Source organism: Excalfactoria chinensis, chromosome 16 (genome assembly GCF_039878825.1).
Source record: "Excalfactoria chinensis isolate bCotChi1 chromosome 16, bCotChi1.hap2, whole genome shotgun sequence".
In the NCBI taxonomy this organism is placed as follows: domain Eukaryota; kingdom Metazoa; phylum Chordata; class Aves; order Galliformes; family Phasianidae; genus Excalfactoria; species Excalfactoria chinensis.
The window spans coordinates 4,762,572-4,774,482 of NC_092840.1; the positions used below are offsets into that span (position 1 = coordinate 4,762,572).

At 48.1% G+C, this 11,911-nt stretch overlaps 1 protein-coding gene across 2 annotated transcripts in view; it reads right to left on the reverse strand.

Moving 5' to 3' along the window:
* The window catches only part of ZNRF3 (zinc and ring finger 3), a 68,805-nt gene extending 58,609 nt beyond the window's left edge, over window positions 1–10,196 (reverse strand). Inside the window, exon 1 of one of the 2 annotated variants that reach the window (XM_072351351.1) lies at window positions 9,622–10,196. In XM_072351351.1, the coding sequence (XP_072207452.1) occupies window positions 9,622–10,056 (435 nt within the window). In that variant the 5' untranslated portion in view covers window positions 10,057–10,196. Of the gene's footprint in view, window positions 1–6,366; window positions 6,413–9,621 lie in introns of those variants that run through there. The other variant, XM_072351352.1, reaches the window with a different exon arrangement.
* Between the last annotated feature and the right edge of the window lie 1,715 nt (window positions 10,197–11,911).

The window sequence follows — 11,911 nt, forward strand, 5'->3', positions numbered from 1 at the left end:
TGGGAGATCTGTATGCTCCCCTCCAACCTCTACGATTCTCTGGGACGCGTGTGTGTCTTCCTGAGAGGGCCCTCTGACTTGAACCCATCTCAGGTCTGAGACCCTGGAGACACAAGAAAGCTGTCAGATGATGGGAAAATGTTGCATGCTAACCACACTTTAAGTTCAGCTTCACTGTATCAGTCTCTTCCACAATGTTGCTAGCTGTATTTGGGCTGAAATAAGGAGCTAAGACACAGTAACCAGACTACTCCCCAAACTGCAGAAACCAGAAGGGAAATCAAGCAGCTCCTCCCCCACTTAAACTGTATTTTTGTAACACAAAACCTCTCAGACAACTGCAAATCCAAAAGGGACCCAAGAGTAAACAGAGAGAATCAAAGTTTGTTGTATGAGGAGGAACTTCTGCTCCAGTTGAAAAGAACATATACTGCAGTGATCTGAAGCTTCCTATAAATATTCGAGCACATCAAAGCCGGTCCTGTTAAATTAAAAATGCTGTCACACAGATAGGAACTAGCCTCTAGCACTGCCAGCTTCAACATGTGAGCCTCTGATCTGAGAAGCAGAGGCTCAGCTCTTCAAGAAATTTTATTCACCATAAGAAAAAAAAAAAAAGCAAACCAGCAGTTGAGTTTAATAAGGATATTAAATACCTTATGAGTGAGCTAATTAGAGCTTAACTCTTTCAGGACATTTCAGACCTGACAAGGACAGTAGCTTCTTCCCATATTGCTTGCACAGTTGGAATGTCTCTCTAGGCTCCAGGCACACTTTTATCCAAGATGTGGCAAAAGAAACCACTTGCACGGTTTTTAAAGACAGATTTTCTTAGCTTCATCCTTGTGCAACTTCAATTTAATCATACCACATGCATCGCAGACACACGAGCAAAGATATCGGCTGACTGCTCCACATCAGAGATCTTTGCTTAATGTTGAAGCAGTCTGAAAGACTTCAAGACTTCTGAATCTTCCCATTGTTGTCTGAAGATGACAAGAGGGATAGATGAAAGGAAACCCCTATCTTTAACTTCTTTTATTTAGGGAGACAGCTCCCAGAGGCAACTGAATATATACAAAATACATATGGTTGAGAAGTTTATCCCAGTGTGCCACAGCAGTCCTGTCATTTCACTACAGAAATCTCTGTAAACTCCCAATGTCAAAATATACAGATACACTAGAAAGAAAACCATGGTGGGGAAGGAGGAGCTCTGGCAACACAGCTTTCACAAATAACAGAAGACGAATAAGATCTCACCTTGAGAATTTTTTGTTAGCTACTCCACAATGTCTTCTCAATGCAGTTCAGGGATGAAAAGATATTATCTTCAAAACAGGCAGAACACTGCCAACTAGCAGACTGGGGATACCTTGCCTCTGAGTGAAAACAGCTCTCTAACCCTTGGCTCCTATTAACTACTGAACTCACCAGCACTGCCTGGCTCCACTTTACAAGTTCACCTCAGCCTTGCTACACACCACACAGGATGACTGCCAGCTTGGCACCCATCAGGTGTTCATCTCCCCTTCATCAGAGCATGAAAGGCAGAAGCCCTCTAAAGCAGACGCTAAGCAATACAAAACAAGAGAGGGTAAGCTGGACCCTTGTAAAATGCAACACTAGGATGCAAACCTATATTGTTTTCATGCTACAGCACACACACCATCTAAGGGCCTTAGACACTTCCTGAAGAGCACTGCTACACTGCGCATCCTAACCTCTATCCTTACCTCCAAAGGCAGCAAAGAGGTAAAACTTCATTGGAGAAGGAACAGAGCACTGCTCTGCATAACTGGCACATTATATATTTTATCTAGGACTTACAGATTCCATTACTATTATGGTAAGACCTATCTAGGGCTGAATTGAAGCTGCCACCGTGTAGCCAGGCTCAAATAAGAGAAGTCTATAAGTCCTCAAGGACAGTCTGTGCAGAAAATAAGTCACAGCCTTTAAAATAGATTCTTCCCCACTAACTACAGACTTCCAAGAGAACTGACCCATTCGTGTATAAAAAGGAACAGAACAGTTCCTATAGCTCCAAGTCGCTCCTCCAAATGCATGCTTTGCTTTGTTTAAGGTTGGAAGCTTTCAGTTCCAATGGTGAATTTGTTGAAAAGTTAGATTAGCAACTCTTCTATACCAGGGGAGGCAGAGTGAGAAATAGAGAAGGATTTCTCCCACCCAAAATTACTACTCTTTTTTCTTTGTTTTACAGCAGTTAAGCATCAAAAGGCTCAAATTAGGAAAACAGATGTTGGCAGAAACTATGCAAACTAGGGTCTTTCCTGAATTAAAAGCAATTTTTTTTCCCCCCAAACACTACAATCAGAAACATTTGAAAGTTGCTTACCAAGCACACGCAATAAATTCACAGCAGGAGGCACATACTTGCAACATTCGTGCCTGTACAGCTAATTAAACAGTTGCACTCCAACCATGACTGCTGACTCTCAAATATGTCCCTTAGTTCCTCACCTCCTCACTGAGGCTTCAGCTTGCTGGGTTAATGATGATGATGCAAAATAAAACAGCTGAAGCTCCAGAAAACAAACAGAAAGATGAAGCTGCCAGCAGCATTAGAAAACAATGAAAATCTTTACATCAGTGTACAGAGCAACATGTGTCTGGGAAGCCTAGAGAGTCTGCATATATTAAGCTGCATATTTAAGGGCGTACTTGTGTCTGGAACATAACAGGCACCTAATCAACCTTTGTAAACTGGTTTTTCATCTTAAAGCCAAATGCAACAACAGAAGTCTTTTAAAGAAGCATGAAAAGGAAATAAAGAATGATAGCAGCTCATCACCATGAAGAGACACTCCAAGGCACTACAACCCTTTTTTCTGAGCACTGCTACTCAATCCCAACATAAACATAGCTCCGCCAGTGGTGTGAGTGCAGTAAAGTACCAATTTTGATGGTCTCTACTGGATATAAAACAAAAGCAATCACTTTCCTGGTCATGTCTGGTTCAAGTATCAAATAGTCAACAATTCCTTCATTTATTTTTCAATCTCATGTTGTTGTAGCAATTTCAAAACATGTCTTTGTCTAAAAAGAAAAAACCAATCTCTTCTTCCTTCAATCTTCTTTAATGTGAAAGGCTCTTCCTTCAAGTCAGGAAGCACAAGAAACAAGGCCAGACACTCTCATTCACTCTATTTCCATATGCAGGCACAACCACCTCTGATCTGACCACACTTGCATAGTAAAGTGTAGATGTCCAAAAGAAGAGATAATATGTTCAAGTTAAATATTAACACTTCCTAAATGGAACACTTTTAATGTATTAAGTATTAATGCAAATACATGCACCGCATCCATAGCTGGGTAAAGAACTCTTACACAGAGGACATAAGAGCGCTGCCTCCAGATGTCACCTCTCCTTAACCAAGAAGATGCTGCCCTCTTGAAAGCATTCACACTTTGAAAAACTTTGCTTGTGAAAGCTATTTTGGTCCAGAAGGGCCTCACTTTGAAGCACCAAAACAAGGACTGGAAGACTGTAATAAAAAAAGGGAGCATTTTTAAATACATTCTCCACCACAAGATGTTATAAACTGGAAGAAAATTACTACTTATGCTAATCAATGGTTTTATACAACTACTCAAGACTTTCCTATAAGATCTGTTTAGAGCAAAGCTGCCTACACCTACATTTCATTCTTATCAAGTTCTGCCACACCAAATCACGACCTCTACCTGTTTCAACCAGATCCATTTCTGAAGCCCTTCATGAACAAAGTGATTAAAACAAAGTTACCCCATCCCATAATCGCATCCACCAACGGTGTGCTCAGAGTGAGTGTGTGCCAGTCCTACCCACGGGGCACAGCTGGCCACAAGCACTGGTAACACAGCAAAGCAGACTGTAATTATATCTAAGCCATTATATTCACATAGATCCAGCCTTAACATAAATACAAGTAAATGAAAAACTTCTCCAAACAGCTCCAAGTTTAACAATTTTTGAGTCTCTCCTCTGGGATTTTTTTTCCCCCCCAGTGCCACCTCTTGAATGAGCAACAGGAGCACCTAGAAGGCAGCATTCTGCTAAGGGTAAGGCTTACGACTGCATCAACCTTCAAGTCTGTGAAAATCTTTCACTAAACTATGTGAAAAAGTTATCTCAACTGCCACAGATGACCTTCTACAGATAAAAGCAAGGGATAAAGCGGGGAAGCAAACAAAACTTGCACTAGCTGGACTCGATTCAAGACCTAGACTTTTAAGTTTACTTCCTTAGCAATCTTTATTCTCATTCTTCTAATAAGGACACATCAGTGCTTTCTGCTCTGTTACACCTTTTCCTCCATACTTGGATACCTTTTACCTCATTTTCCTCATGCTGTGTCTCCTGCATTGCCCTCAAGGGACAGCCCCAGCCTTGAGTGCTGTCACAGCCCTGGTAGGAGTCCATCCAGCATTGCCCACAGACAATACTACAGACATTGGAGTTTCCTCTTGAAACAGCAGTTCCTCAATGAATTTTGTACCCCTGCAGTAACATCTAGAAACATGCAACTTCTATTGCCTTAGATCCATTTAGAAAGGGTTCACACAGGTGTCTTCGTGCTCCAATACCTCACGTACTGCAGGCCTACAGCTTTTAACTTACCATCCCCTCAAACTCTGCATTAATTTTGGCTTTATACCACGTTCATCTTCTTCACAAGAGATGACAGACATAGGAAATCATTAAATGCCAGGAGAACAATGTGCTCACAGAAATTTTAAGCAGTCCAGCGTCCTGTTCCAGAACCATCTCTGCCCTCCCTCCCCCCAGGGATGGGACACCCACAGCTCTGGGCAGCCTGTGCTTCCACTGCCAGCCCAGAGGCATCTAGGATATTAAAATACTGAATAAGTGATAAAAGTGAAAGAACCTTATTTGTAATACTGTGTTCAGAAGCCCAAAATAACAGCCAACCTCCTACAAATTAAGTGACATAACTAGACTGGAGCTCACCAGGTTAAGACAAAAGCATAAGACCTAGGCAAAACACTTTGATGGGCTGCCTTCTACACATGCTCCCAACACACCTGTAGCTACTCATTCCATTAGCAGAAAAAACCCTCCTTCTCACAGTACAGATCCTATCAGGTAGCAGTAGAGCATGGCACTTGGGCAGACCTCTCACATAAGACAAAGCAAACAGGTTCCAGGTCTGTCTTTCTGTGTATCAGAATGGACCCACACAGTGAATGCTCAACAACCTTTCCCCCATCCCATTCTGAGCACCCACGGGGTGCCACATCTCAGTGTCTTCCCAGCACCCAAGCGTTGCATTCCAAGAACACAACACCAATGCAGACCAAAGACAGGTACCAGGAATTCAGTTCTACCAGAGAAATATCACCCCAGTGTCCTTCACATCATTACTGGATGCCTGGGCACTGTATTTAAGGTATGGGAAATGACAGAAAACCAGTCACAGGTGTCTTCATTGTTTAAGAGAGTAACTAGCAAAGAAAACATCCAAAATGGTGACTCAATGCCACAAATAATTCCACTTCCTGACTTTGAATGGCCTTCAGGCACAAGAAGAAACTCAACCTGCCTGCTCACAAAGCAACAGCATCAAATAAAATACCAAATTCTCTACTCTCAAGGGACACAAACGTTCCCTTGACTCAGTCTCCTCTGATTACTGCCAGACATCTACATATCCACACAGTTATTTCCAGTTGCTGCTTTCAGCTCCCTTAGAAACTCTGCCAGTACTTCAGAGCACAGAGCCTACCTGACAATTTAGCTATTTTTGCTTTTTGAGGAAACAGAAGAAAGATTCAAAGTCCCTCAAGTAAATAAGGGGTGGGAGGCAGACTGAAGGAGGGCACACATTCACATAGTGCTGCAGTCCAACTCCAAGCTTCCCCATCTTCTGGGACAGCAGGAAGATGAAAACATGGGCATTGCCACAAGAAACAGCTGCGAGAAGATTAAGTGTTCAAATTCTGCTTTCCTCCTGGAGCTGTAAACAAACAACATAAAAAACTCAATGTGCTTGTTCTCCCCACATTGTTACCTTCTGAGCACAGAAGGTATACACAACTGGAGACTATTACTTAAGCCACGTATCACTCCTGTTCATATATAGAGTTCATTACTTTCCTACTGAAGCTTCCAAGCAGAAACAAAACCACCAAAACCTGAACTTCTATCACACAAAGAAAACTAAGAACAGTATTCCAAAACCTTTCCCCATGATGTTCCTCTTAAAAATAGTACACATTGGTGCTCAGGTCACAAAAAAAGCAAAATCACTTCCAACAGATTCTTAGTGATACCGGGCAAACTGTGCACCACAGATAGATCAACAGTCTGATATAGAAAGAAGACCTAAACTCACCCACCTCATGAAGAGGATCTCTGGCCATACAGAACTCCATCCTCAGAAGTAGCCCAGGAAACACTCTGCCTCAGTAGCTGGCCCTTATATGAGCCCAGGGAGGCTCCACCCTGGGTCCACCCCTCTGCTCACTGTGGAGCACAGGTGCAAGCAATGTGCCTGTGCTCCCTGGGCCAGCTGCATCTCTTCACCAGGTGCTTCATCACCACTTCAAGCTCTGACCTAACAGTTCCCCTACAACTGGCAACCCAGATCAGGCTGCCCAGGGCCACATCCAGCCTGGCTTTGGGCATCTCTAAGTGGAAATGGTTTCAAACTTAAAGATGGGAGATTTAGATTGGATATGAGGAGGAAGTTTGTGCAGTGAAGGAAGTGAGGCATCACACAGGGTGCCCAGAGAGGTGGAGGTGCCCCATCCCTGCAGACACCCACAGTCAGGGGATGGGGCTGTGAGCACTGATGGAGCTGTGGGTGTCCCTGAGCACTGCAGGCAGTGGGAACTGATGGCCTTTGGAGGTCCCTTCCTGCTCAAACAATTCTGTCCTAAGAGGCCTGCCAAGTATAAATAGAATTAAGGTAATTCCTCTCTAAGCAAAAGAGACACTGCTACTCACATCAGCGATGCTGCTCTAGCACTGTAAGTCTGTGGTCATGTAGTACCTACTTCATTACAGAACTACATTTGAGCTTTTAGACCGAGTGCTCCAAGAAGTCTCAACCAGAAGGAGCTTGTTGGTCATCATCTGTTTTAATGCAAAATTTCATTGCAGTGGTTTCAACAAAGTCTCGTTTTCCCAATTGCTCTCTAAGAGGAAGAGTTTGACTCCCAGCCTCAGCCATTGTAGCACCAGGACACAGCCCCAGGAAGCACACTGTATGCCAGCATGCCATCACCAACGGGGCAGCCAGGCCTTCGGGCAGCTGACACAGCAACCTGGGGATGAGTTTGCTGAATACAAACCGTGGCCACATTAAAGAACACAGAGGAACACTTCATCTCTTTGAAGAGTTACTCTGGTAAACACTTGACCCTAAGAAGACTTGGTCATCACAACATGAGAAACAATGTAACAGCGTACCACTGCTGGATAGGAATCTGACCAAGAACCAGATGGAGACTGAATGGATGAGCTATCAAAAGCTGAAGGTTCTCTGTTTCTTAAGTTGTTTTTCGTTGTTATTGTTGTTCGAAAACTTTCAACACTAATGAGTAATTGATGATATTAACATAAACAAAAGTAAGTCTCTGTATAGTCCCAAAACCACAGTTCCTTTGATTCATTCTCTACTGTGTGGCTAATTTTCAGGAATTTCTAATATTTCACTTCAGTGAAAAAGGCATTTTAGTTCTGAAAGTTGCTGTGTGCACTGACAAAGTGACTGGGGCCAAGAGAAGCTCATTGAACTGATGGAAGCACCACTGGCTGAAGTGCTCCTAGAGTCATCAGCTGCAAAATCCCTCACTAAATTTCACAGTGATCTTTAAATGGTGACCCAAACCAATACATTCCGATGGGTTTACACAGCTTTGGTGAAAAGCCACAGCAAGGAAACCATCATCAAGGAATCATCACAGAATGGTTTGCTTGGAAGGGACCCCTGAGGGCATCCGGTCCCACTGCCTGCAGTGCAAAGGGACACCCACAGCTCCATCAGGTGCTCAGAGCCCCAAGTATGCCACCAATGAACAGCATCTGTTCTGTCCTTAATACTAACACAGCAACATGTCAGGCTCTTGATTTCCCCATAGACACACGGTGTTGAGTGAAACATGAATGATTTGACAATGGACCAAAAGGACAGAGAATGTCAGTATCAGTTTCAGCTCCTTCAAGCGTTACCTTTGAAACAATGTCAGAAACATAAATTAATTGTTGCATCCCTTTTTTCCTCTGGAAGAATAAACAAGAATGCTCCCCAGCAGCTTGTCCTCACAACTCTTTTGCCTGCAAGTGAATTTTTACGAGAAAGCCTCCCAGCAGAAACTCTGAAAGAACATGCAAAAAAAAACTGGTATTCTTTAGTTTAAAAGAGAGGGGGGAAAAAAAGTCTTATTTTGAGCATCTCTTTTCATGGCTTTAGAGCTTTACTAGTTGTCTTTAGAGCTGAAGAGGCACTAGAATTTTCTTTGAACATGGATATGGAGACAGAAGGAGACACTTTTTAGGAGGGTCAGTTGTGATGGCACAAAGGGAAATGGTTCCTAATGAAAAGATGGGAGATTTAGATTGGGTATAAGGAAGAAGCTGTTCACACTGAGGGCAGTGAGGCACTGCTCAGGGTGCCCAGAGAGGTGTAGGTGCCCCATCCCTGCAGACACCCACAGTCAGGGGATGGGGCTGTGAGCACTGATGGAGCTGTGGGTGTCCCTGAGCACTGCAGGCAGTGGGAACAGATGGCCTTTGGGGGTCACTTCCAACTCCAACCATTCCACAAATGTACAAATGTATACACATAGGTATGTATGTGTGCATATACAAAACTCAAGCCAACAAACGCCACAGCCGTTAAAGAAATAAGGGTTGCTATTGGCAGCTGCTTAACAATCAAACTTATTAAAACACCATTTAAGTCATTTTTCTTTACTTAGCCGAAGGGGGAAAAAAATAAAGTCAACAATTTACCAGCGACTACAAAGAAATTAGATAAGCACTTCAGGAGTTTCAAACAAAGCAAAGAGTAGCTGCATTCAGATAAAAACCGAACTTATTTCTCCGATGGGAAGTCAAGAGGAACTTCAATGAGGAGACGAGATCCGGGCGCAGCAGTAACAGGTAGGCTGAGCGCAGCGCCAGACCTGCAGGGGGAACCGACGGCGAGCAGCGCGGCGCCTCGTGCGCTCCGATCTGCACGCCCCGCGCGGCGCACGGCAGGCGCTGCTCCGACGGCGGCCCCGGACCGGGCGGCCCCGCACCATCCCCGCCCCCCCCCGGCTGCCGTCGCCGCTCCCGGCGTGGCCTCGCACCCCGGTTCCCCGCGTGCCCGGGGCTCCGCGGCCCGGCGTGCCGTCAGCCGGGACTCGCCGCAAGGTGCGGGCCCGGCTCTGCGGAGCGCCCCGCGGCCTTTGTGCGCGCATCTGTCACCGCGGCGCCCCGAGCCCCCAGGCCGCGCGCCGCACGTGGGGCCCGGCCCGGCCCGGCGCGGGCTTTGTGCCGCCAGGTGACGGCGGACGGCGCCGCGGAGCCATCTTGGGGCCGGCGCCCCCCCCCCCCCCCTTTTCCCTTCCCCTTCCCCTCCTTCCCCTCCCCGTGGCGCTCACCTGCACGATCTCGCCCTCGGCGCTCAGCGTGGCCCCCGCGCGGGAGAAGCGGCCCTGCAGCCCCGTGGTGTAGGTGGTGTAGTCGCCGCTGGGGCTGGACTCGAAGAGCACCACCTCCACGAACGCCGTCTCCTTGCCCAGCGCCGCGCCCGGCGCCGCGGCCAGCAGCAGCCCGAGCAGCAGAGGCGGCGGAACGGCCGGCCCCGCGCCGGCCCCGCAGCCCCTCATCGCGCGCCGGGGGGGAGCGGCGCTCCGCCGCCTCGCATCGCTCCCGAGCGGCTCCAGCTCCGGGGCCGGGCTCCCGGGCGGCTCAGCGCCCCATGGCAGCCGCCCTCCCGCCGCGCCGCGCCCCGCTCCTCGCCGCCGCCGCCGGCCCCGCGCTCCCCGTCCCTCGGCCCGGCTACTCCCCGCCCCGCCGAGCCGCTTCCCTTTCATCTGCTCCACGTGACGGCCACCGCGGGGTTATCTCCGCCCTCCGCGCGTCTCTGACCCGCTCCGTCCCTCCCTCTGCACACACACACACGCACACACACACACACACGCGCGCGCGCACACACACGCACGCACAAACACACGCACATACACACACGCACACACACACACACATACACACACACATGCACAAACACACACACACGCACACGTACGCACATGCACAAACACACACACGCACGCACGGCCCCGCGGAGCCCAGCGGTTCGGCCCTGCCCGGCCCCGCGTCCGTCGGCCCAGTGGGCCCCGCCGCTGCCGGGAAGGCCCTGGCGGGAGGCGGCTCCCACGCGGGCCGGGCCTGCGGGGTCGGGGCGTGACTGCGGCCTCGGCGCTTTGTGGCGCCCGCCCGGGCCCTGCGCGGTGCCGGAGCTGTCGGCCCGCCCGGCCCCGCTGCCCGTCGCGAGGTGACAGAGGCGGCGGCGCCGGCCTTTGGGGATGCCCCGGAGAGTCAGGCACGAAGCCCTGGGCACGACGGCTGCTGCTGGTGCGCGTCTTGCACCAGCTGTGGGCCTTTGTAACCCACGTACACATGGCACCGATTGTCTCTGCAGGAGAGACGCTGCTCTTCTGCATCCGTGGATGGCGTTAATCCAACACTTGCCGTTTCCCCGGCATTGCTAGCGATCCAGCACGTTCCTCAGCTGTGTGTAGGGCAGGAATCACAGGATGGCTGAGGTTGGAGAGGAGCTTACAGACTCCCCGGCCCCACTCCTGCCGTGTGGCAGATCCCCCCCAGCTCAGGCTGCCCAGAGCCCATCCATGGCCTCGGGCACCTACAGCGATGGGGCACCCACAGCTCTGGGCAGCACTGCCAGGGCCTCACTGCCCACTGAGTGAAGAATTGCTTCCTTGCATCTAACCTTAGACTCTTAGTTTAAAGCCATTCCTTCATGTCCTGTCACTATCAAACCATAAGATGCTTCCCACTTGTAAGCATCCTTCAAGTACTGGAAGGCCACAGTGAGGTCTCACAGAGCTTTTTCTCCTCCAGGCTGAACAACCCAACTCCCACAGCCTTTCTGCACAGGAGAGGTGCTCCAGCCCTGGGAGTATTGATCAGCACCTTGAACTCAGTATTCTCTGAGCTTATGAGACAGTATAATGGGACCTTTAGCAGGACACAGCCACATTAGCTTAAATCAGCTAAGGTTTCTCTGTTGAGTATGAATTTGGTACAGTGGATCAAACGTGGCCAAACTTACCAAATGCACAGAAAGACAGCTGGGAGAGGCATCGCTGCAGTGCTGGGGCCTGGTCACAACAGAGAAGGCAATAACAAACAGATGTGGTCAAAATGATCTTTAGAATATTATGAAATCACGTTCCAGTGGAGCGCTATAAATGACCATCTAGTGCACTGAATAAAAGCATCTTTCCTGCAAACTGCATCCCCTTGGGTTTTCTTTATCTGCGTATCAATGGCTGGTATTGGGGTAACATACAGTTTGATACATCATGACCAACATGAAGAGGTTAAACGAGGAGAACTCTGGAAGTCTTCTCCCAGAGCCTTGTAATCTGTAGCAAAAGGTGAGATGGATGCAGGGGTAATTGTTACTATGATGAGTGGGTTGCTGTTACCTCCTCTGTGGAGTCTTAAGCAGGGTATTGTATCCCACAGAACATATTTGGGATAGTTCAGTTCTCCAGCACCGTCATTATGGTCTTCCTGTATGCCAGCTTCCCTGTGCCAATGGGTAGATCTGTGCCTGGGGCCTTTCCTATAGCCTGGGAGCTCCTGGCTTTGCTGGTGAAAGGAAGAAGAAGAGCACAGGAAGCCATCAGCTGCTGAAGGACA